We start from the raw sequence: 25771 nt of genomic DNA on the forward strand, positions 1-25771 counted from the left end.
CTGCCCAAACTCCCCCACCCAAAGCCAAACATCTAACAGAATGACTAATATCACCCTTGCCTGGAAAAAAACCAAAAAAACAACAAAAAAAAAACCCCAAAACAAAAAAATCCCCCAAACCCTCTACCTCTCATCAAGCAGAAAACAGGAGACGCGGATTCCAGACCCAGCTGGGCCCTGCCCTAACAGGGGATTGCGGCACATCTCCCCAGCTCTGTGCTCTTGCTTCCTGTTTATTGAACTGTTTCGGGTGGGCTTGGGCGGGGGAGAGTTGATCTGAAACCCCACCCAACTCTAAAATCCTATGGCTCTAGATCAAAACATGAGTAAACAATTGTGAGCTCTTGTATACATACATTGTGATATTGACTTAAAACATGGGTACCCAGAAGTCTGCTCAATAAGGCCCTCTTCAAAGGAAACCCTCCATTTCCAGTTTGAAGCTGTCAATCTCATTGTTCTCATCCGTCCCTTTTGTGTAGTAACATCCCCACCTGCTGGAACTTGAGGCATGTGCTGCTGCAGTGAGAGGTGTTCGGCAAAGCTTCCCGGGCCTCAGCACAAGCTGGGTCCCCAGGAGGGTCCTCCTCCACGGTGCTCCTTTTTGCAGGAGGGTAGAGCTCTGAGGCTGAGCTCCTTCTTCCCGCCCCTGAGATCTTATGGCGGGGCTGCCCTGGGCCCAGGGAATGACTAACAATCCCCAGAAGTGGGTACTCTGTGTGGGTCAGAATTTCTGCACTTTTCCGAAAGATGATCCTTGGCTTCCTCCTCAGAGCCTCAGTCCCAGGGATCGAGTTAATGCCTCTGGGATCGGAGTGCTTGGAAACCTTACAAGGAGTCTCATCCCATCATGGGTTTTATGTGGTCAGAGTCAGGCGGGGGGGGGGGGGGGGGGGGGGGGGGGGAGGAGGCCGTGGGAAGGCACAGATCTCAGCTCTGAATTGCTGCATTGGCCCCCTTCAGCCTAAGGCCCTTAAATCCACATGTCCAGGTGAGGGAATCGCTGGGGGTTTGAGGAGCCCAGTTCTACTCGTCAAGGCCAGGGGCCTAAGCTCTTGTTCGAGAACCAGAGAAGTCAGAGGCCTGGGCTTCAGGTTCTGCCTCTGGCCGGGCCCTGGGGGCGTCTGCTTTCCGCTCAGGGGCCTCTGAGAACCGGGAGGTGGATGAATGGCCTTTGGTTTTGTTGTTCCACAATTCCTGTGTGCCTCCTGCCTTCCTCTGCACGCTGTGGAAAGCCTCCCATTGATGGGGCTGTGTCTGCTGAGCCATCTCACTTCCTGGTCCATCACATTTTGGGGCCTCGTCAGGGGGCAGGAAGGAGAGGCTTGGAGCTTTGTACAAGGGCTGTGGTCTGACCTCTGGGCTCCTCAGGGCAGGAAAGAATGTCAGCAGTCCCTGAGGAGGGGCTGTCCAGAGCTTACATCAGCCTCTCTCGGTGTGGTCAACAGGCTCCAGGGCCAAGTGGATTAGACGCCCTTCCCCCAAACTCCCCACCCATGCTCGGGGGAGGGGAGAGCCCCACACCACTGTGGCTCAGCCCCACCTCCCATACTGGGCCCCCAGCCTCAGGGCCCTGACCCAAGGGCAGAGCCCAGCCAGCTGGGCCAGCAGAGGTGAGTTAAACAGTGACGACAACATCCTTGGGGTCAGTGGGGACAGATGACCGCCACCTCTCCCCAGTGTCGGCTAGGGCAGACCTCCTCTGCCCCCTCAGGTCCACTGAAGAACAGCCACCACACAGTTCCTGACAAGCATCCCTCTTGTGTGCGGGCAGCGTTTCCGATCTCCCTGTAAAGGTCATCTTTCCTCAGCTCCTCCCTTCCTGCACCCCATCAAGAGTTGTTTATTTCACACAGCGAAATGGCACGGTCCTTCTCGGCATGGTCAACAAAGGGAGCTGGAGAAGGCAGCCACCCAAAGCCAAAGTACAGTGCCCAGCCCAGTTCATAAATGTGACTCAGATATGTCACAGATGTCCTAGATCATATCCAGACATCCTTTGCCATCAAAACTTTCCTTTTGGCTCCTGCAGGGTCCAACAGATCTCATCTAGCCCGGACACTCCTAATTCAGCCTTTGGCTGCCCTTGAAAGGGACTCTAGATAGTGCTAGAAAGACTGCAAAGCACATATATTGCTTTGTGAATTTTGCATCTAAGGTGAGGGGGGTGCATGGAGTGCAGAGTACTTGTAGGCACACCTTGACAGAGCTCTTTTCCCAGCTAGCATGTCACTCTATAATCACTTCAGTGACAAACTGCTGTCACAAACATTGTTCCCATTTGATCCTTAACCTCTGCCCCAGGAAAGGGAGAGGCTGAGGAAGCAGGAGACAGGTTGAGGTTTCAGGACACCTTGGGAAAGGACACTATTAAGGAGCGAGGTTTCCTTCTGGTCATGCATGACAGGGATGAAAGTGTCATCCCAGCCCTCAGGGGAATCCTCAATCTGGGTCCAAAGTGTGAGTCTGCAGAGGTGTCTGTCCCTGAGTGTCCAACCTGGAGGTAGGTGCTCTTTCCCAGCCCCGTCTCCCTAGAGCCAAGGCGGGATTACAGACACCCTGGAGGGGGACCATCCGCTTCTGCCTCACGCAGGGTGGCAGCATTTCAGAACCCGTCAACCACTGGGTGTTGGTAATTTTTTTGCAACTTGGCTGGGGGACACTATTCACTGGGGACTTGGCTAGGAGACTCGTTCTCCTCTGGCAGACTCTCCAAGATTCTACATGTAGCCTTTGGCGGGAGGGGTGGGAATAAACCCTAGAAAAGAGTGTCAACTAGATAGGCTGGCCGGCCTTGTAAACATTTTAGGAAGGACCCTTGTCAGAAAGACGCCCTTTCCTAGACTTGGTGGTCTGCCCGACACTGAGCTCCCTCGCATCTCTGCTCAGTTAGTAGCAAAGGAGGAAAACGAAAGGGATTCTGCTTGGCCTCCATGCCTGTCCCCATGTAAATACTTGGGGAAGTCGCACGTTTCTAAGGAGGTCAGTAACTGAATTTTAGCAAACATCTTCAATGATTTTAGGAAGTATGTCTGAACTGGTGTGTTACATAGAACACTAATATAATAATGAACCCTTCCTGTGTCTTTACCACATGCCCAGGCACTGTAATAAGAACTTCATGTGGATTAACTCACCTAATGCTCACGGCGATCCTGTGAGTTAAGGGCTTTTTTATCCTCATTCTATAGATGAGAAAAACCAAGGCGCAGAGATTACACAGCTAGCTAGTGAGGCAGCCAGGAGGGAGCCCGGGCAGTCGGCCTCCAGATCCGTCCACGTAGCCCCTGGGCTCGTACCACATCTGGACGTCTGGCCTCTGCCCTGGAGCATAGCTGTCTCTCACTGCAGCACTGAAGCAGATAGAGGGCTCCCTCGACACTGAAGCCCTCACCCCATGGATCCAGCCTCCGGACCCCCAAACTCGTGAGGCTTTCTAGGTGGCAGCTATTCTTGTGCTCACACAGAGTCCAGTGACCCCAACAAAATTTCCTTACTGGCGTCCCGTGCTCTGTCTCCTTTCTCTCCTTTTTCTCCTTTTGGGCCTCGGTCACCTGAAACAGAGGAGAAAAACTGGCATTTGAAATGGAAATGAATTTTAATGGTAAATGAACTATTATCTGCCAGAGGCTTATTAACCCACGACCGGGGAGGACCTCAGGTGGGAGGTGGCAGCGCTGGAGGGCACGACCCGCAGGAGAGAGCTGCCCGTCCTGGTCGCTCCCCCCTCCCCCCCGGGAAGGAGGAGGCCCCCGGCTGAGAAGTTTCATCTCCTACTTATTAAATCCTGAAGGAGCGTGTGGTATTCAGCAGAAGGAAGACATAGCAAAGATATTCCTATTAAATCGTCAAGGTTTTGGAAGTCCACATCCAAGTTCGCTCTAATGAGCATAGGAAGAGGAAAGGCGGGAGAGCCTTCAGTTCCATAGAGCGAGACCCCAGGTTCTGCGTCAGGCGGTTTACCCGTGGGGGAGGCTATAGGAGGGAGTGTCCCCAGGGAACTGTAGAACTTCCTTCCCAAAATATGGTCAAAAGAACAGAGTTCTTTTCCCAGCTAGCATGTCACTCTATAAAGAAGTAGGAGGTCCTGGCACAGCCCAAGCAAGCCTTAAAATGACCAGACATTCTATTCCAAGTACCTTCAGAAAGCCATATACAAATCAAAAGTCCACGGCATGGTGTCTGGTGAAAAAAAGCAAACCAGCAAGTTCTAAGGGAGGATACTAAGTGTGATCCAAGTTTTGAAAAAACAAAGGCAACCATATATGTAAATAGGAATGTGGTTAGAAAAAGGTCTGGCAGGATAGGCTCCAAACTGTTTATAGCAGTTACTCTAAAGAGTAAGAGCTTAAGGGATCAAGGGGGAGGGCACTGACTTTTGACTTTATACTCTCTACACTTCTGTATTGCTAAATGTTTTCAACAAGCATGTTTGCTTTTGTACTCCGTTTCAAAGTCAATTCTTAAAAATGTGGATCATGAAAGGAAGGAAAGCCTCAGCATGTTTAACCACCAGAAAATAGAATAAAAGTTCCCAGTGATGCAAGATTAAGAGACAACTCTAGACATGGGATGGGAATGATTAACAGCATGTTTTTCTTAGATCTCATCTTAGATCTAAGCAAGTGAGGAGGCTGGGCCTGGGGAAAAAGCATCATATTTCCTCGTTTTCTTCTACAAGGATGATAGGAGGCGTGGACACTCTTGGAATAAATGTGGAAAGTGAGCTCCTGAGCTAAAAGCAAACAAGGTGACTATTGATAGAAAGGGAAAAAAACTGAAGAAACACTGTTGGTGATGTAAAGCTGAGAACTGGTTACAGTTTGGCGTATTTGGGGAATATGAAGGCCACGGCAGACTCCGAGGACTGTGGCAGTGCCGGACGGGAGGCGGTAGTCCAGGGCCTGCAGCCGCTGTTTCTCCCGCGTGCCCGCTTTCCTGCCTTGGCTCCTTCTGAGCTGCAACCAGTAGTAATGCTGGTTCTCCCGTGCATTTCAACAGCACCTCGGAAGTTTACAAAGTGTTTTCACACGCGTATTCAATACAGCCCATTTAACCCTCACGACAGCTCTGTGAGATACAGCTTCATGAGAATTTGTAGTTTGGGGATGAAGAAACTGATGTTTGATGACAAGATTAAGGGACTTGCTCAACGTCTGTGGCAGAGCTAGAATTCGGAGCCAGTGCACCCGTTCTGACGCCCGTGCCCGTGCCCAGGGGCTAGCCGGTAGTGAGGGTGCTCTGAGATCCATTGTTACCTTTGAACCCGTGCAAGCCCATGGCTCCTGTGGCTCCTGGCCGCCCATCATCGCCCTTGGGGCCAGGCAGTCCTGGGGTTCCTCTCTCGCCAGGTAGACCTGGGAAGACAAGAGACAAATTGGGGCCCTAAGAGGTCATTGTCTGGCTCAGCAGTTGACTTCAACCATTAATCCTCCTGTTGCCTCTGTTTCCTGATTCCTCTCAGGTCATTTATAGACACTGCAAAGGCAGTGTCCAAAGCTCAGCATAAATTTGTCCCATCAACACCTTTTATCCAGTTGGGCTGTACACTCCCCCGCCCCCCCCAAAAATCCAATTCTGCTGTGATTTAAGGTGGTAGTGCCAGCCCCCTTTGGGAGACATCCCTTTCCCTCTAGCTGTGCGAAGATTTAGATTTGGAAAGCTTTTTTTTTTTTTTTTTTTTTTTTAAATGTGCCAGGCACTGTTCTGGATGCTTTGTATAAAGTATCTTATTTAATCTGCACAATAAACTAAGGTAAGTCTTATTTCACCTGTGTTACAAATGAGGAAACGGAGGCCCAGAGATTAAGTAACCTGCCCGCAGTCACACAGCAGAGTGGTGGCGGCAGGATCTGCGCCCTGGTCTTTCTGAACTGAAAGCTCAGGGTTGGCTGGCTTCATTTCACACTTATGAAAAGGGTTTACTGGTACTTAGAGTGGGAGGAAGATGAAATAGCTCCCCATTATATTTAAGGAAAAAAAAAGCAAAATGTCCCTGCCTTGCGCCAAACACAGAGATGTATATAGAGGTGGGGGTCGGGGGTCATAGGCTGAGAGGAGGCACCTGCTACTAGATCAGGCCCCAAGGCTCCTGACCAGGAGGCCCCACAGCGCCCCCTGCAGGTCACCAGGAAGAGCCAGAATCAACTAACACTTTCACCCAGTGACAGCCCTAGGCCCCCAGGGGCCTGACTTAAGCCCACAGTTATTTCTGCTCAGCAGAGCAGCCTTAATTAACTGATGAATTGTTCTTTGCTGCTTTGAATGTTAGTTGGTTTTCTTTGGGCTTTTTCTCTGACAGGGAGAAACCTGTCTCCCACTTATAATGCCCTGGGCACACCCTGCAATTTACTAAAGCAGGAAAAGGGCTTCCACACTGGGAGCCCCCGTGCATCCCCAGTTTTGCGTTTAGGGAGCTTCCCTGAGAAGAGGAGGCGGGGAGTGGAGACCAGGCCATGGGATCTCCCTCCACCAGCCTCTGCCTTCGCTCCTGGCAATCTCCTTAGAGATTTAGAAAGAAGAAGGTTTGGTGATATGATTCCTGATATAAATAAGAAGACACGTTTCCCCTGATAAGCTTCTCCTTTTCTTATATTATTCAGAAGACTTTACATTCTCCTAGAAAAATGGTGCTCCCAGTAGAGGCTCAGGAATGGACAGACTGGGACACAAAGTTTGATACAGTAATGGAACAGAAACTTCTGAGACGAGACTAAGAACATACAGCATGTCCTTGAATAGCATTGTTTCATTCAATGTGTTCCATTATAACATTGATGAGGTGATGTAGGAACTAACTCGTTTATATCAATTAGCCTATGGTAAGTTGATTTCGTTGTATGTTGTTTCACTTAAATCACAGAACCCGTTGAAGACATTAAGCGAGGACATACTGTACTCTTTCCAGAAGGCCATAAAGTACCCTCCCTACCGGCCATCGGATCTTGAGGGCTGTCACCAGTGTGTGTAGTAGGACAGAGAGGACAGAGAGGGGCAGGTGTTTATTGACCTGCGCAGGTTCGGCAGAAGGTGGGGGTGTCAGGTGCCTGGTGACTCACTGAGGGGGATACAGCATAAGAAGACCGTTGTCTGGATCGCAGAACACCCTCAATTCCTTCTGAAGGCCCTTGCCACATGGACCCTGACTCCTGGGGCACAAAGTGGCTTCAGGGAGCTGCAAGCCTCTCATGTATCCTTGTCCTTCAAATCCTGGTACTTGGTATGAAAAAGTATTTGCTTGATCTTATCGTTACACCAATAACCTATCAGTCTCTTCCCAGAACAGAGCGTTTGAGGTTAAGTTGATTGGGCACAGTCCCAGGGAGCCCCAAGACCAATACCAATGCGAAAGCACAGGGTCAAGAATGGATTGGGAGCCCCTCCCCTTCCCGGTCTGCCCAGGTCCCTGCCAGGGGTTTCCCCATTACCTCGCAGTCCAGGTAATCCCGGGAATCCAGGCTCGCCTTCCTTCCCTTCATCGCCCTGATCCCCTTTGGGGCCCGGTGGTCCTGAAAGGGTTACAAACATGACCAAAATTAGAGGGTAGCTTTCTGGAACAGGCCACCTGCAGAGGAAACAAAACTCCCTCCTAAAGAGAGGAAGGGTCAGCGTGATGCTTTAGAAGCACCCAGGGCCCCACCTTGCCCAGTCTTGTGGAGGTGGGGGGGCGGGGAGGAAATCAGGGAAAGCTTCCTGGAAGAAGTAATATCCAAAGTGAAATTCAAGGTGGAACAGAAAGTGACTAAGTAAAGGGAGAGAGGCAGTATATGATGAACTGAATGCCTGTGCCCGCAGCATGCAACTGTTGAAGCCCCAACCCTCGGTGTGATGGTATTAGGAGATGGTGCCTTTGGGAAGGGATTAAGGTTAGAGGAAGTCATGAGGGTGGAGCCCTTATGATGGGATTAGTGCCCTTGTAAGAAGAGACACCAGATAGTCCTCTGGCTCCCTCCTTCCCTCTCACTGGAGAGCGTGCTTTCTCTGCCGTACAGCAAGAAGGTGTCCTTCTGCAAGCCAGGAAGAGGGTTTTCATCAGAACCATAGCTGCCAACACTCTGATCTCAGACTTCTAGCCTCCTGAGCTATAAGAAATTAAATATCTGCTGTTTAAGCCGCCCAGGTCCCTATGGTGCATTGTTAAAGCAGCCTGAACAGACTAAGTCAGAGTGTAAGGCAGTAGTTCGAGGAAGAGGGAAGAGTTCCTGTAAGAGCTTAAAGATCTGTGAGCCATGATGGGAATAGAAGCTGGGTGTGGGGGGGGGGCGGATGATGGGATAAGCAGGGTGAGCAAGTGGAGGGTCTTGGAGGCCTGGCCCTGGGGGCACCAGACCCAGTAGGGGGAGCCTGAGAGAAGAGTACGATCATATCCGCACACAGGGAGGACCACTCCAGCTGCAGTGTTGGAAACTGGATCGGAACAGGAGGGAAGGCAGCAGTGGGAAGGACAATGGGGAGGCCATGTCCCAGGTGAGGGTGGTGTGGTCCTGAGTCGGGGGAGTGGCTGTTGGACGGATGTGAGGGGCTGGTAGGAAGTAGAGGAGATAGACTTTGACTAAACGTAGGTGAAGGCAGGGGAGGCGGCCAGGATCATGTTCAGATTTCTGGCTGAAGCACCTGGATGGAAGAAGGGGCTTCTAATTGTTCCTGAGGAGGGCTTCCTTCCAAGGCAACACTCCAGTGTGGCAGGAATTCTAGAGTCTGTGAATGGATTCAGTTTCCACAAGAAAGCTGGGTGTTGAAGTTACTTGTCTGAGGCCACACAGCCAGCTGGTGAATGAAGGAGCCATGATTTCAACTCAGAGCTGTCTGGCCCCCACCCACCCTGCCTCACTCACCGTGCTAGACATCTTGCCATTCCCAGACCACATCTGAGCCTTCCCACACCGCAGCCTGCTGTTGCCAGGCTGTCAAGCCCGGGAGCTCTCCCTGTCGATCTGCTACCACTACCTGCCTCCTCACACCCCAGAGGGTGCTCATTGCCACCTTCTTTACCCAATCCTCTCTGATCTATCATTCTTGCTGAAAGGGGGTGCAGCCTGTTTGAACACATGTACTTGGAGCCATTCAACATTTACCTCACACTGCCTTGTCCTTTAGTCATGGGCGTGTGTGTGTTCTCTTTTTCCAAAAAAATGGACGGCTCCCTGAGACAGGACTACCTTCCTGACGTCCCTATTCCAGCTGCAAAGACCCAGACTCTAAGCTCCCCAAACCTGCTGCTTTGTGAGGAAAATAGAGAACCAATGAGAATGCAAACCATATTGCACTGGGTTGAAGAGTATCCCCTCAAAATTCATGTCCGCCCAGAACCTCAGAATATGACCTTATTTGGAAATACGGTCTTGGCAGGTGTAATCAGTTGGTCTAAGGTCATATTGAAGTAGAGTGGGCCACAAACCAAAGACTGGTCTCCTTCTCAGAAGAGAAAGCACAGACACATGGTGAGCGTGCCGTGTGACGAGGGAGGCAGATATCGCAATGCTGTGTCTACAAGCCAAGGAATGCCAAGGTTTCTGGCAACATCGGAAGTTAGGAAGGGGCCAGGAAGGATCCTCAAGGTTTCAGAGGTAGTATGGCTCTGTGGAGCCCTCGATTTCAGACCTCCAGCCTCTAGAACTGTGAGAGAATTGATTTCTGTTGTTTCAAGCTACCGAGTTTCCAGTACTTTGTTATGGCAGCCCTAGGAAACCAAAACATGCACGCTCACAGCATAGCAGCAATGTCTTGCACAATAAATATTTGATGCGTGAATGAGTATATGAGGTCAGAGGGTGTTAATACACACCAAACAACCAGAAGGCCAAGATCAAGATGTACTGATAAATTCCAGAAGTTGGCACTATTTTTAGACCCTAACCAAAGTAGACAGCTGTTTAATAATTCAATGGCACATGCACAGAGAAAAAGTAATCAACAATTTTAAAATACACGAGTTACACAAGTCATTTAAGGTGGACTGCGTTTGGAGACATCTCCCTCTTTTCTATGAAGAAAAGCAAAGTCAGACAGGCCATATTGATCGTAGTTTTCAGGTGACAGGGTTGAGACACAGAACCTGTTTAGAACACAGCTAAGATTACATAGCAAAGGAAAGACATAATGAAGAGTCTAGTCGGCTTCCCAACTCCCCTTCCAGCAATGTCTGTCCAAGGAAAGGCTGCAGGAGGGCACCGGGAGAGGTCCCTGGGTCTCTGCACTCCGTGGGCTGCCACGGGGTGGACCTCCCTTCCCCTGCCCAAGGTACACTCACCGCCGTTCACTCTCCTCTGCCCCCTCCACTCCTCCCAATGTGGAACCCAGGCCTCCAGGAACTGAGCACGTCAAGGATGCGAAGGGCCAAATGCTCCAATTTGTTCTCTCTGCTCTGATATGTGTGACTCAGTGTATGGCTCTTCCCTAGAGTAATTCTCACAAAGGGAGGACACTGCCGAGCGGAACGACCCTGATGGTGGGGGACCAGGGGGCAGAGGTCATTTAGAAGATAGGGGTTGATCACGGATACAGGGCATCTTGGGGTCCAGGTCTTGGTTCTAGAAAATCTAAGTAAAAATTCTTGTTTCAGTCATGTGCAGTGAGGAGTAAGTGGATTAAATGACATAAAGGAGGTAAAGGGGCTTGGTGACCTTCAGCGGCAAGGCCATGCTTGCCGATCTGTACCCCACTTTCCACAGTGCTTCATCAGAATGCTTCTAAGATGACAGCGTGTGAGGATGCTAACCTCACCTGAAATGGTCCTGCCCAGCTTGGCTGGGTCATCCAGAGAGAAGTCGGGAAAACATCCTTCACATGGCCATAGTGTTTAAGACACCAATAAGTGGTTCCCGAGGGCCTGTACTGGAGGTTAATTGGGAAGAAGTTAGGGTGGACAGTAAAGATTTTCAAACGTTAGTCACTTCCTTAGGTGGTACTGGCCCAGTAGCCTCAAAGGAGACTAAAATGTTGCCAGTCCAGGTCTCATGGGGCCAGGCTGCTTTGTGCTCCGAGGATCAAGCCTTTCTTCAGTCATTGCCGCCCACGTGTAGTGCAGTCCTGGGATCTGACATTTTATCATTTTATCAGGAATCCAGGCTAAACATCTTGAGCGGGTTTGCCTCTCCTCCCTTTGCTCTGCCTCCCCAGGCTCTCACTCTTCAAGGCTGGTCATTGAGGACATGCCCGTGTCATGTCCCTACCTCCCTCCTCACGGGCACCAAGCTCACTGGGGTCCTCACGGCTTTGCTCTGTGTCTCCAGTTTTTCTCACCAACCCATCATGCTCATTCTCTTAATTAATCTCACCAGAAGCGAGGAAACTCAGTGTCCTTGGGGGCCCTTCCCCGGACGACGTGCCACGCCCCCTCTGTGGGGTACGCTGCAGGTCATTCCCAACTGATCCGCCCTCCTGCACACTTACAGTTTAATGCTTCCAGACGCAAACTGTCTTCCACCTCAGCAAAAACATTCTCCTCTTGGTGTCCCCAGATCCTTTCCTTTCCAAGAGTCCTGTCCCCCTTAGCCCTTGGGCTCACCTTTATGCTCACCTTTCTGATCTCTTAGGGACCCTTTCTCTCAGAGCATAGCCCCCACATTTCAGAGCTGGAAAGAGGCTCACATATTACTGTGCACAAACTCCCCACCGGGCCACCCCTGAGCCTGGTCAGGTCACTCCGTACCTACTTACTGGGCATGGCCACTCACCGCAAACTATGGTCACCAAAGAGGACAGGCCTCTTTGCAGGGCTAGAGCTCCCCTCTCTGTGGCCCTGTGCCTCACACAGCCCCTGGCACATAGTAGAGACTCAAAGAATGACTTCTGAGTCCGAGAAGCCATTATGGTATCCGTGGTCCCAGTAGTACCCAGATGAGCTTTTTAACTTCTCAGCTTTGTAGACTGTCACTTTGTCATCTTTTCTACCACCGGAGCAGGCCAGAGCGTGAAGGCAGGCCCGGCTAAGGAGGAGCGGGGTCTATTTTTCCTCCGTCGTGAAAGCAGCCCCAGAGCCCCCTTCATGTGCTTCTGGCCTGGTGTGCCCGCTTCTTCCTGCCCACCTCCTAGAGGGGCACAGGGAGGAGGACCCCGGTGCCCGGGGCCCCCTCTCAGAGCCTGCTCGCCAGCCTGGCCCCCTCCCCCGCGCTGCCCCTAGCCGTTCTGCCCTGGCCCAGCTGCCTGTGAGCCACTCCAGCTGGAGCACCTCCAGAACAAAACAAAGAATATGTGACCCAGCATGTGGGAGAAACACCAGGATTCTTCTGGGAACCAGCCCACTGGGAGGGAAAAGCAATCCGTTCTCCCTTCCCGGATCCTGGAACTAGCGATGGGGAGGGGGGCCTGTGTGTGCCGGAATCTGGACATCAACCCGCCAAGAACAAGTTCTGATGACAGCTGATAAAGTGGGCTTGACGCCAGCGCAACAGTGACCCAAATCATGACGTAAACACCACCTCCAGAACCATGCTAAATCTGGGCAGCTGACAGAGGCGGAGCGCCTCAGTTAATTACTCTACTTCCACTTCCTCAATGTCACTGGGGCACTGGATTCTGAGCGCCCTCACCGGGAGGCTCCTGGGAGCTCTCTCACTTCCCTTATTCCTGCAGTTCTCCGCCACCCTGAACAGGCAGGCGGGGCGGGGACGGTCAGCCCTATTTCACCACTGAGGAAACCTGGACTCAGAAGGGCGGGAGGTCCTGGCCTGCAAGGCCAGCCATCCCCTGAGCCTCAAGGGAAAACGGGATGGTGGGCGGGGCTGGGTGCAACAGCTAATTTGCACAGCATGCTCTCCGTTCCCTTCCCAGAAGAGAGAGTCAGGCATGGAAGGGGAAGTGACAGAGCGCCTTACAACCCTCCCCAGGGAGTCACCAGCCCACGCTTCCTTCCAGTCCTTAGCGGAGGAGAAACACTATTTCTATGTTGCTCTGATCAGAAATGCACACCACCTCCAACTCATCTCTGTTCACTGGCGGCCCAAGCCCCAGTGTTCAAGCCTGGGATTGAGGCTCCACAACATTACGCCATCCTTTTATAAACATTTGTTGAACTGGACTCTCTACCAGATGGTGTTTTCTTTTCTTGAAAATGAGGCCCTCAGGTAAATTTGCTTTTGCCAACTTGTTTTCATGACTCAAGAGATGTATTTTCTAGTCCCCGCTGGGCCACTGCCTCGGGATTTGACTTGGATGAGTTATTTGCCCTCCCTGAGCCCCAGGGTCGTCAAAGAGAGGAACTGGACTGGATGATTTTAGCGACCTATTATCACGCTAAGGTTCTGTGATGCATTAAAATGACCACCGAGCAAACAGAGCCATCTGAGTGCGGCTGAGCGCTCCAGGCCTTCGCTCTTGCCTTCTTCCCAAGGTGTGCCCCCCTCTCTGGTTATCCCCCTGCCCCGGCCACACCCATATGCCTCCTCTCTCTGATCATTTAAGTTCACTGCTGTTTTCAAAGCCACAGGCCAACTTCAACAGACCTGATTAGTGTTGAAAACCCAAAGCAAAAAACAGCACGGCTGTGAACATACACAAAAGACAAACTGGCAAAAAGATTCGGGGAAAACTATAACAAAGCAAGAGAATGAAAACCTTTTGGGGTCAAGCTCAAGAATAACATAAATAAGCTCATATTTGAAAAATATACATAGCTGAATATTTGTGGATTCTGAGCCAGGAAGGAGCAAAATATGTGTATGTGTGTGTGTAAAGACTAAGAGAGGAACTGGACAAAACTAAGGCAGAAAGGCCACTCAAGACAGCAGTCTAGAAATGCATGGTAGCTTATCTGATAAAGCATCCCTTATCCAAAAGCCAGGGTAGAGTTTTGTCTCGTCAAAGCTGAGTGGTAATTACACTGATATGCCCAGCAGAATTCTCTTTACTCATACCAACTGTGTCCCTGAAAACCATGACAGAGGAGAACGGGAAAGGATGATCCTAGATGCAGTGGTCATCCTGGGAGCCAGAGGGGACGAGTGGGGGTCCCCTCTGAAGAGCCATCAGCCCACCAAGAATGCAAAGTATGGAGACTGGAAGGCAGGCCTGGGCAGGGCTGAGATGAAACTTTTAGTTCAAGAGAACTGAGTGTGAGACTTAGTTTAAGAACCAAAGGAAGGCTACTTGGAGGATTCCACGGGAAGAACCTTGGCAAACAAGTGACCTGGGCTTGGAAATTAAAGAACCAGCGTGTGAAATATCCAGAGAGGCCCAGGAGGATGCACCAGAAGGAAGCATGGTGATGTCTGTTGACTAGAAGAGGAAGAAAGGGAGTAGCCTGGGTTGGGACAACACCTCAAGTACAGGAATGAAATCCAAGGGAAGCTCCCTTCTCTCTACCTGGAGAGTAGGATGATCCATGACAAGAACATAGTTTCTAAGCCAGAATGACCCACTTTCCGATCTTGGCTTTGCCACTTGACAATTGCATAAGAAAGAATAGGAAAGTTATTTCATCTATAAAATGGGGACAATAATACCTTTTTGCAGAATGGGAGGATAAGGAGTCTTGATGTCCCGGAGAATTAATGGTGGCAAAATGTCTGGTTCATAGTAGGTCGTGATTTGGTGCAGCTGCTATTATTACTAAGCACCTGCTATGGGCAGAGGAGGTCAAGGAAAAGAGATGATGGGAAAAGCTAAGCTCCCAGTGGTGTGGATCTGAAAGGAGAAATTCTACCTCTAGCCCTCCTTTGATTTCTGAGAGGTGAAACCCAAAACGACCCAGGACAAGAAAACCAGTCCTCTGATTGCCCAGGCTTAAGATGTAGTGGTTGTTCCACAAACATTTACTGAGTCCCAGTTACATGTATTGCCCTGTTACGCACTGGGGGATGCAGGGATGGAAAGATGAGGGTAGACTGTGGTGGAGCCGACCGAATGAGTACTGGGCATTGGGCTAAAAGTCCTGGCTTGGTTAATGAATTGTACACTTAACTGGGTGAATCTTACAGCATGTAAATTATGCCTTATTTAAGCTGCTGAAAACCAAAGTCCTGGGTCAGATCATTACCAGCTGTGCAGCCCTGAGTAAATCAGCTATTTCCTCCTGGAGCCTCAGTTGTTTTTCTGCAGGAATCCTGCCCCGCCCTCAATAATGAAACCTGCCTTCCATCAGCCTCGCAGCTAGTAATGGGGACCGACTTTAAAATAAAATAACATGCCCCAAGCACTCTGTGAACTGGGAAGTACTGTGTAAATGGGAGTCTCTATCATTGCTATTTTCTCCTCTGATAAATGCAGAAGCTCAGAAGAGAGAGACTTGGGTGACCTCGAGAGGCCGGCGGGGTTCTCAGAGGAGATGGGTTGGAGAGAGATCAAAAGGATCTGGACAACGAGGAGGAAGAAGAAGGAGGTATTGCAGCAGGAGGCACAGCTGGAGTAAAACGATGGCAGCCGGTAAGGCGGCCATGTCGCTGGGCCAGTGACAAGACATGTTCCACTGGACTGGATGCTTCACACAGGACAGGGGATGCAAGCTGGCCATCTATGAACTGTATGTGGCCCCCTGATGTGTTGCTTTTGGCTCAGTGTTAAACAATTAAAAATTTCTAGAACATTCCATGTTTCTGGTTTCTCTTGAAAAATAGGAAGATCTTGTCAATGCCAGCCTGGCCAAAATGGGCTGGACCTGCCTACTACTCCCCCGACTCTAAGGTCACCTTACTTACTGACACTGCTCCACTGGCCCCAGCAGACTGTTCTGTTTGCGACCCCTGAGGTAGGGGAACAGCTAGAGGAGAAGGCGGGGAAGATAGGCTGGGGACACATATGCGATGGAAAGCTCACCAGCTCTGGCATCAGAAAGTCCAAATCCTGGCACTATCTCCTCCTTGCCTGCAACTGGGAGCGGCTTTCTGAATCTCAGTGTATGTGTTGTTTTTAAAGGACATCATAAAAGGATACCCCTGGCACCATACCTGACACAGGTAGTGTTCAAAATGGTGGTGTTATTGTCTACTGTCAGGCTAAGGAGTTCGTAATGAATTCAGCAGAACTTGGGGACCCATGGTTCTGAGCAGGGGGGTGATGCAGGGAAAGCGCATTTCATAAAAGCTGCCTCTGGCAGTGATGTGCAGGGTGGACAGAGAAAGAAAATAATGGGAGAGAGGGGTGTAGGGGACCAGTGACAGGGAGTGGAAGACAGGGGAGTGGGTTCAAAAGGCGCTAACGTTTGTGGATACAAACGGAGGCCTGCACATTTTTTGGCATTGTACCTAGGAGGTATAGGTGAAGCTGACAAGCTGCTAAATAAATGTGTTCTTTTACCTGGCTAAATACAGGATGGGGCAAAAGTAGGTTTCCAGTTGTTCATATGGAAAATAATACAGTAATTGATAAATAATACAGGCATAAACTCTGTGTTTTGTGTTCTCACAACAGTAAACCTACTTTTGCCCCAGCCTGTATTGCTCTATAACCGTCTGGAAGGCCAGGTTCAAACTTGGAATTCCAACTCCTTGTAGCTCTACTATTGGAAACCCATGTCACTGGAGGGGCATTTCCCTCTTCCCAGCCTGAGCCTGCAGCCTGATCCGCCCACTCCGAACTCTTGGAGGCTCCCACTGGCACATCCAAGTTCTGACTACCCAGTCCCCCCGGCAGCCACCCTTGGCCATTGTCATGCCTAGGGAAGTGGACATTGAGTGCTCTCTCTGAGGGTGGGGGCGCACAGGCAGGTACACAGGGCTGAAAATGGTCTTAGGCCATTTGGGCAGAGACTGCGAGTGTCCTGTAGGGCAAGACTTAATAAAGGAGGTATGGGCTTCCAATGTCAAGTCAGCTTGGGGAGGTGGGGGGACTTTGGGGCATTTGGGGAGGGTGCACAGGGAAAAGTCCTGAACAGGAGGGGCCCAGGCAGACACTGTGGGCTCCCTACCTTTGGCGAGGGAGATGTTCCTCAGAGCAATGGAGTGCTCCCAGTCCTTGAGGCGCAGGTCCTCGGTGATGGTGTTGAGCATGGCCAGCTCCTGCTTGAGCTGCAGCTCCATGCCCATGTGCGCCAGACGCATGCGGCGCGTGTCCTCGCTGGCATTGCTCACCAACACCTGCAGGTCCTGCAGTCGCGTGTTGTGGAGGGCCACATCGTAGGACAGGCTGTAGTTGAGGCCACGCAGCGCGCCACCCACGTCGGCCAGCTCCTCGCCCAGGACGCCCACCCTGCGCGCCAGCCCATCCAGCAGGCCAGCGTGGCGCCGCAACAGCAGCTGGCTTTGGTTGCTCTCCACTTGCAGCTGGTAGAGCTCCAGCTGCGCAGAGTCGCTCTGCTGGCCCGTGCGGTCCCGCAGCAGGGCCACCGCCTGCTCCGTCTGAACCGCCTGTGCCTGCAGCCCCCACAGCGTGCCCTCCAGCCGCTGCACTGCACCCGCCAGTGCTAGCAGCAAGTCTGACTGGTTCTGGAGCGCATCCTGCACCTTCCACACCTGCTCGGTCAGGTCCACCTGCAGCGGAGTCTGCAGCAGCCGTAGCTGCAAGTCCCTGAAGCTCTCGTTCAGCCGGTTCACATTGCGAGTCAACACCTTCAGGTCGTCTGGGGAGCTCCGGGGCCTGGACACTGCAGATGAGGAAGGCAAGAAATGAGTGCCACTAGGGAGGTCCTTGGGTCTCAAGAGGCAGGCCCTGCCAGAACCTGGTGTGCAGTAGGTGCTCAATAAATGATGGATGGAGGGAAAGCAGAGGTGGCTGTGGTTGAGTGCCTTAATAATAGCCAAGCACTGTACTAAGCCAGTTGCCCCCAAACTCATCAGCCGGTTAGAATCACCTGGCCAGGTGTCCCACCTGCAGAAATTGTGATTGAATCAGCCTCGGTGTGACCTGGGCTTTGAAATTTTTAAAAGCCTGTGATAATTCCAAAATACTGACTAGTTTGAGAACCACTGTACTCATTTAACCATATGTACGAGGTTGATCCCTATGAAATGGCCATTTCTGTATGTTGCAAATGGTTGAATAACAGCAGTTTTGTGGGGCTCACACTATGATACTCTGTGTTGTTATCCTCTCAAGTCAAGGAGGCAGCTACCATTCTTGTCCTCTTTCACGGTTAGAGCTGTTAACACTGTGAAATAAAGCTGTTACCCATATTCCATGGTAGCCCAGCAAGTCAGTCGTGGAGCCAGATGGCTGGCTTGCTCCAGGACCCAGAGCTTCCCCATAAGCCTGCCCCACAGCTGCCAGCGGGGACCACGCCTGCAGCAGCTCAGCCAGGCTCTGGGCAACACTGTTTACTTTCCAGCCTCCTGAGTGCAGGGTCCCTTTCCCTCTTGCTCACCCACTGTATCAAGGGCCCCTCTGGATGTGTACACGTTTTAGATGGACATCCTCCCTTCTCTGCCTCCTCCGACCCTTCTTCCAGATCCCAGATTTCCCTCTTCAGGCAAGCACCTCTTCTCAGTGACTTCCCACTCTTCTCGTGGAGAGGTTCCTTTTCCTAGTTATAAGCCGCTACTTCACAGGGGTAAGGGGAGGGGTACGCATCTTAAACATTAGAGTCTAGCATCTGGTGTCTCCTGGAAGCTCGTGGGCTGCTCCGACTCAGGTGCACTGGGGCTGGCATCTAGGGGACATGTTGCAATTTACCCATTCTCTTACTATTAAATTTTTTGTCTCCATCATGGAAAAAAAAATGCACCAAGGTGTCCGTTCTTTTGAAGTGTTTCTTAACAATAAATTCCCAGAAGTTGGATCTACTGATCAATTATCAAAAGGTATAGACACTTTTATGACTCAAAGACTTCAGCCAAATCATTTCCCAAGAAGTTATGTGTACATGAGAGAAGTTATATGTACATTATAGATTTTGAAATGTGCCAGTTTTGGTGAAACCTCAGTACACTGTGTATTATAATTTTCCTATTGTAATTTCACAGATATAAAATGTTACCCTGTTATTTTTGTAAGTATATTTGCATTTTGGAAGTGGCCTTTTCAAGGCAATGCATTAGCTCAAAGAAAGGATACAGACACTTTAGGTACCCATGCTAATCAGAACAGAAATTATATGGAGGGGTATATACTCCTAGGGCATCAAATTGTGCTGTGTAAGCCCAGAGCAGCCTCCCTTTTGGGGGATCACTTACCCACCCCAGAAATGAAGTCTCTCCTCCTAACAGTCACAGTGTGTTCTCAGCCCACACGACCACACCACCCACCGTCTTCCCCCATTTAATTTCTTCCAGATGTTTGCTGTTGTCAATAGGGAACAATTCTTTTTGAGTGTGACTCTCTCAATTCATGTTTATGCAAACAGTTCATTTATCTCTCTGCCTGGTGTATTTACTTTTAATGGGTTTTAATTCTTCAACTTTTATGCTTCCACAAAGGCGAAAATAAATCAGAGACTAACAATACTTACTGGCATTTCCAGAGTCCTTACTCTGTGCCAGGCACCATTCATACACTTAATCCCATAATCACACTATGAGATAGCTATTATTATTATCCTCATATTCCAAATGGGGAAACTGAGGCACACAGAGATTAAGTAACTCATAAGGTCATGCAGCCAGGTAAAAGAGACAGACCGCGCCCGGCTGTTTTGTTCCAGAGCTCCCAGCTCTTGACCACTTTGGGATACTGCTGAAAGGGAGGAAGGCACAGAACAAACTTTTTAAGAGACACAGAGAAACCTACTGAGCTATTAAGGTAGTAAGTTCCCCATCATAAACTTAAGCTGGAGCCAGGCCCTTTGGCGGGAATCATGCAGAGATTCAAATTTGTATTCCGATTCAGTGTTAATTGCTGACCACTAATTAATAGGTTAATATAGAATTTGTAATAATATATGAGTGATATGTTCACGTTGGCCTCAGGCCATGCCCTGGGCTAAGTGGCTGGTACAAACGTATCTCTGGCAGCCTTCTTATCTGCGTGGCATCCCCTTCCCACCCGCCCCCCAGTTCCCAGTCAGCTTCCTGTTCCGTAATTGTCCTTTATGTTCAGGAGGAAAACAACCACGTGCTGGTGATGTCAAGGCGCCCCAGATGTGAACGGCCAGAGAGGCCATCCTCCCGAAACGCGGAGCACACGGACAATGCCAGCGGACAGCAGATGCGTGTGCGGGTTGGGAGGAAGAAAGCAAGGAGTCCTGCTTGATGTTCAGTGACATAAACCTGGGGCATTGATATCAACAACCTTCATGTTTGTATAGAAGTTCATATCTATCGCCTCACTTTTCAACATAACTAACCTTGGGAGGTGGGCAGGGCTAGTACCTATTCATAATCTCATTTAAGGATGAAAATAGAGGCTCGGAGAAGTCAAGAGATGGCCGTAAACCTAAAATGAGGATGAATTGGGTCATTGTCTCCTTAATCCATGCTCCGTCCTATCCACCTGCTGCTGGGAAGTCAGTCATAGGCTGAATTCCAAAATCTATATGGGGAAGCAGAACAGATGACATTTTTAAAGCACCTACTGTACGCCATTCTCAGTCCCAGTCTCTTACTAGAAGTTGCTTCTTCCCAACCCCCCTGCGAAGAGGAATTGTTAGGCCCATTTTCAGGTGAAAAAGCTCAGGCAGGTGGCAGAGCATGAAAGCACGCTCAGGCCGCAGAGTGTCGGAAGGTCCTGCCGGCCCTGCCGCTTTTCTTCCCTTGCCCAAAATAGCGCAAACTCTCCCCCCTTCCTTCCCAGGCGAGCAGGGCGGGGTGCACCAGCCACCGCCAAGTGGAGTCCCCCGCACCAGTCCCGGGGGGGGGGGGGGAGGAGCTTTTTAAAGGTTTGGGAGAGCACGAAGAGGTGGCATCTGAGGAGCCTGAGGGAGGTGCCCATGGGAAAGCGGCGGCTAGAACCCTGCCAAGTGCCTCAGTTCTCACGCGGTGCCCCCAAGCCTGTGGGCAGATAGTATCACCAGTTTATAGAAGGAAAAAATGAAACCAGGCAATTAACTAGCTCAAGGCCATCCTGCTGGAAGGAGGCGGACCCATCTGGCTCTGAGTCCCTGCTTATTTCATTGCCTCACATAGGCCAGTGACGCTGCCAGAAGGAAGGCGGGTATCAGAATTCATAGAGCATCACGTTAAGGGCAGAGCGTGGGAACGGATGCGGCTGAAATGAACCTGCAAGGCCAGCACGTCAAGATAAACATCAAGGAAAAGTCAGGGGCCTTCGTTCACGTGGTCTGCAAAACAGGGTTGACTTCCCTGAGATCTGGACATATGTGACTATAATAGAAAACTAATTAAAAATGGATCATAATATTTATTCAGGATTGCACAATGAAGAGGTTATCAGTCCATCTCTGGCACATAAAGGGATGCCGTTTTCATTAGCGTCCCGCTGACCGCAGACGTAGGGGGAAAACAGAGGGGCCTCGTGGGGCGACCAGCACCGTTGCAGGGCTCCGCACTCAGACGGTCCCTGGCTGGAGGCTTGACTTTCTGTTGTCTTGCCCCTGAAATTTTTGAAACTTTTACCTTTAAATTTATGTTTTGTAAGTGAAGGGCTGAGGCAGGGAGATGAAGCAGATGGGGGAGGGGAGATATTAGGGGACAGTCATAAGGACCCCAAGAGGAGGGCAGCAGATGGGTGAATTTAGAGGGAGCTTTTATGCTTACGTGCCCCAGGTCTAGCTCGGCAGGATGTCCAGGATAAACCTCTACAAATTGGAGACTGGCTCCTCAGCCTGGGGCTCCACCCGCCCCCGCGCGCGCGCGCACATACAGCAGGGAGCCAGCTCTGTGGGTCAGAAGGAGCCCCTTTGAGAGAGACACCAGGCAGACGCTTTGTCTTTGCACAGGTGGCCTGTGCTTTCTGTTGCCCTGTCAGTCTGGAGACTCACCCCCCCAGTGGCCCCCAGGGGCACAACCTTTGCCTGCGTCGGTATGACATCCCGAACTCCCACCTGCAGTGGCCTTTGTCAGTTCAGAGCCTGGCAGGGCTCTCCAAGTGCGCAAGCGAAGGTGGTCAATTCTAGGTCTTATAGGCAGGATCTGACAAACAGGCAAAGGGCGAGGGCCGCCTGCCCCCAGACACGGTGGGTTGGCTGCAGCCACATGCCAATCCCTCACAAACAGACCCTGATGCGGGCACAGGGGTGAGCAGGGCTGTGAACTGGAGAATGCGCAGGGCGCGTGCTGCCTGGAGACCAGCCGGCAGCCGGGGCCTCAGGGCAAGAAAGCCCCGCCACTGTGTTTATTACTTTCCCCAGAGGTGTGACTTGATCCTCCGTGCTCCTGGCACAAGTGTCCCCTTTGGTGGGCTAAGCAGACAGAGTCACTGATAATTCACAGCCATTATTGGGGAAATGGGATCTAAGGTGAATTATAAGACAAAAGGCTCCTATTGAGGGGACTGTCCCCAGGGTTCCCATTTCAGAGGCCAGAGTATCTGGAGTCATTTCCAACAATGTCAGGAAACCCGGCAGTTCGATAGAGCGCATAAATCTAAAGGAAAGAAATTAATTCTTTGTGAATGTGTAAGTGGAATTAGGAACTTGCTATTTAGACTAACATAGTGCCCAACATAGAACCTTGAACCCTGGTAGGTGGTCAATACATGTCAGGTGAGTAACTGAGTGACTGAAAATGGAGAGTGTTATGAGGCACAGGAGTGCCTGTTCCTCTTCTTGGAAAGAGAAGAACTGGACTAGCAGAGATGGACAGGCCAGCCTTTGGTCGCGCCCCACACCCTCTCAGCCCAGCTTTCACTCCAGCCAGGGTTGCCATGACCACCTGTGGGTGGGTGTAGCCTGGCAACCCCTCACTTCCTCTATACCTCTCATCTCTTGCTGTCTGCCCCAGGGCTTCTGTGACCTTGCTCATCCATGCCCTCGACCCTCGGGAAACCCTCGCCTCTGTGGGCAGGAACTGATGGCTAAATACTCTCCACAGAAGCCAGTTCTGCAGCTCTTAATACAAAGGCCCTTGGAAGGTACTGGCAGGGCTGAGCCCCAGTGGCCACAGTGGAAACCAGCTCAAGGACACATCCTTGAAGTTGCTTTTCCTTCTTTCTGATCTCCCCAGCCCCCACTCCTGCTTCCCAGGATCACTTCTTACAATAAACTACCAAGCCTATGTCTTGAGCTCTGACTTTCACAGAAGCCCCAGGGTAAGACAAGAAGCGTCCCTCCTTCCCACAGCACAGAGAAGCCAGCTGTCTTCCCATCCCCCTCTGGAGCTTTGCTTCTTCACACCTTGATTTCCCATTGTCTTAGGAGACAACAGATAAGTTAGAATTTAGGATGCGCGTTTGTTTATTCCTGCAGTAAGTGATTCAGTACCCGTGTGAGGTAACAGCGGGTGGTGTGGGTCCGGGTGGTGGCAAACACAGTTGGCCTTCTGTATCCCGGGGGTTTCACACTCACGGATTCAACCAACCGTGGATCGAAGATATTTGGGGGGAAAAGTCCCAGAAAGTTCCAAAAAGCTAACTGGAATTTGCCATTCATGGAGCACTATACTGGGTTCATATGTAGGCATACCTGGCTGTAGCTTACCTATAAATATAGGTGATATGGAAATGCTATGCCATTTTATATAAGGGACTTGAGCACCTGAGGGACCCTGGAGTCAATCACCTGGGGATAATGATGGTCGATTTACAGAGACATCTACACAAGTCCCTTGCCTCCCTGTTCACTTAGGGAGAAAACTACACACACACACACACACACACACACACACACACACACACACACACACACAGAGCCTGTTTTAGGCCTCCTCTGTTCCAATATGTTTCAAAATGCTCATTGGGGAAAAAACAAAAAACCCGCTAAGTCCAACTTTAAGATTATCTGAAGAAGGTAGATACAGGTAGTGTAATCGGTGACCACTCTTCAGTAGTTTGGGGGGATGGCTCCTGTCTGTGTTTGTGTCTGATGCCTCTGCGGGCCCTGCGGAGAGTGAAACGGAAAGGACAGGAACTGGAAGAGTCCCTGGCGGTCCCGGTGACAGAGGAGGGCCTTGAACAGGGCTGTGCCTGTTCGGGCGGTGAGGAGGGAAACACACACACGGAGTAACACTGTAAGAAGTTACTGGTAAGAAGTAACACTACCGGGCTCGGCGGCCTCCTGGAATTGGAGGCTGAAGAAGGGGAAGGCTTCTGTACTTTGGAAGGACATGGCATCTGGTGGCATGAAATCCTCAGCCTGGTTTAATCGACATGCTATTGATGACCAATAGCAGATGGAAAGCCGACAAGTGAAATATTGCAGATGACACAATTCAAAACAATATCCAACGATGTGAAATCTCAGCTGAGAGTAAGAGGATTGCATATACAAGGGACAAGTGTGGTATTTTGCATTTACAATCAGACTCTCAAAGAGATCCCTGGATTCAACATTAGTTAGCTCATGTATATCAAATTCCTACCTATATTTCTCCACGTGCTTCATGCCACTGAACCCTCAAAATGACCTCTGAAGTAAGCATTAGTGTCCCCGTGTTAAAGAGCAGAAAGCTAAAGCTCAGAGAAATTAAGTAAACTTTCAAAGGTCTTATAGTTCAGAAGGGACAACACCGGAAGTGGGTGTAGGTGCTCTGATGCCAGCTCCAGCATCTCTCCACCAGGCTCTCCTCTCGGCTTCACGTCGTGATGGGAAAGCAAACAGACATACACCATGAAAGCGAAGTGTTATGACGCTATAATCGGGCATAGTAAATAAGATGTCTGCGTGCGTTTATTCTAACACTGCCCCTGAAATCACCCTGTCAAGCTTCCGTGGGTCATGTTGAGCTAGCCAATTCTTAGACCTTCTGAGCAGCAAACGATCCAGCCGTGAGCATGGCTTTGGTATTCAATTCAAGGCCATAGCTCCTTTATCGGGCCCCATGAGGCAATATTCCTGTGCCTTAATCATCCCAGGGCCAGGTACCAGGCAACTAGAGACCACCTCTGTAGTCTAAAGCCCTCCAAAATAATTCAAACTGGCCAACCCTAAGTTGTTCACCACCCCTCCCCCCTCCTTGCCTTTCTCCCACAAACTCCATTAAAGGAAGTGGCCTAAGCGGTTCCCTCATTCCTGTCTTCTGCCTCTTGACCATCCTGGTGCTTCCCCTGTGGCCCTGTGTGGTGAGTCGTGCCGCCTGTCTCTAGTGCCTGCGAGGGACACAATAAACTTTGTATTCCTGGGCCCCTCCTCCGTCTCCTCTGGGGCCACACTTGACTGACCATTTCATGAAAGAAGACAAAGAATGGCAAGTCCAGACTTAAACCCCGGACTGCGCGCTCTCTCCCAGGGTACAGTCTATCCCTCTTGCTCCAGCAGGAGCCCACAGCAGGAGGTTGGGTTAGAGGTGCCCTCCCCCATCTCGCCAGTATGCCTCCTGCCACAGTCACGTGAGGCCACAATCTAAAATCAGTGAGGGAGGTGAGCACGTCTCTCTGTTTCTATCTGTCTGGACACTTTGTTCCACAAGCACTTGTTTTCAAACAACTCAGTGTCAGCTCCCCAGAGTTTCCAAGTGGCCTTGAGTCGGGGTGGTATGAGCTCTCCCGCCGGCCAATTTTCTCAGATCCATCTTTCTTCACTTGTTGAGCCTGTCATAAAGCATTTTAAGGAGGTTGGAAATTATTTTCCCTAATAAACATATAACATATCTGGGCTAGACTTGCTAGGAGTCTAGGCACTTAATGGGTTTCCCCTTTCAGGACATGAGGTTTGCAGCCCTTGTGTCAAACCGCTCACACCACTGTTCTTCAGAAAGTGCACGCGTGGTGCCCTCAGAGCGTAAAGCCTCGGAGGGGAAATTGGCCTTAATGATCATTTACATCTCATGTCCAGATGAGGAGGCAAAGGGAAGAGTGAAGCAAGTCCCAGGCCATCTAGACAGTTTGGCGGCAGAACCAGGGCTAGTACTCAAAT

General features: G+C 50.6%; 1 protein-coding gene across 1 annotated transcript in view; it reads right to left on the reverse strand.

Moving 5' to 3' along the window:
• The window catches only part of SCARA5 (scavenger receptor class A member 5), a 99467-nt gene that overhangs the window by 24226 nt on the left and 49470 nt on the right, over positions 1 to 25771 (reverse strand). Inside the window, exons 4-7 of the mRNA XM_054576009.1 lie at positions 16841 to 17515; positions 7428 to 7508; positions 5259 to 5357; positions 3498 to 3554 (exon numbers count right to left, since the gene is read on the reverse strand). Of these exons, the coding sequence (XP_054431984.1) occupies positions 3498 to 3554; positions 5259 to 5357; positions 7428 to 7508; positions 16841 to 17515 (912 nt within the window). The remainder of the gene's footprint in view (positions 1 to 3497; positions 3555 to 5258; positions 5358 to 7427; positions 7509 to 16840; positions 17516 to 25771) is intronic.

Source organism: Pteronotus mesoamericanus, unplaced genomic scaffold (genome assembly GCF_021234165.1).
Source record: "Pteronotus mesoamericanus isolate MK-2021 breed Mesoamerican mustached bat unplaced genomic scaffold, CSHL_Meso_final contig_32, whole genome shotgun sequence".
Lineage (NCBI taxonomy): Eukaryota > Metazoa > Chordata > Mammalia > Chiroptera > Mormoopidae > Pteronotus > Pteronotus mesoamericanus.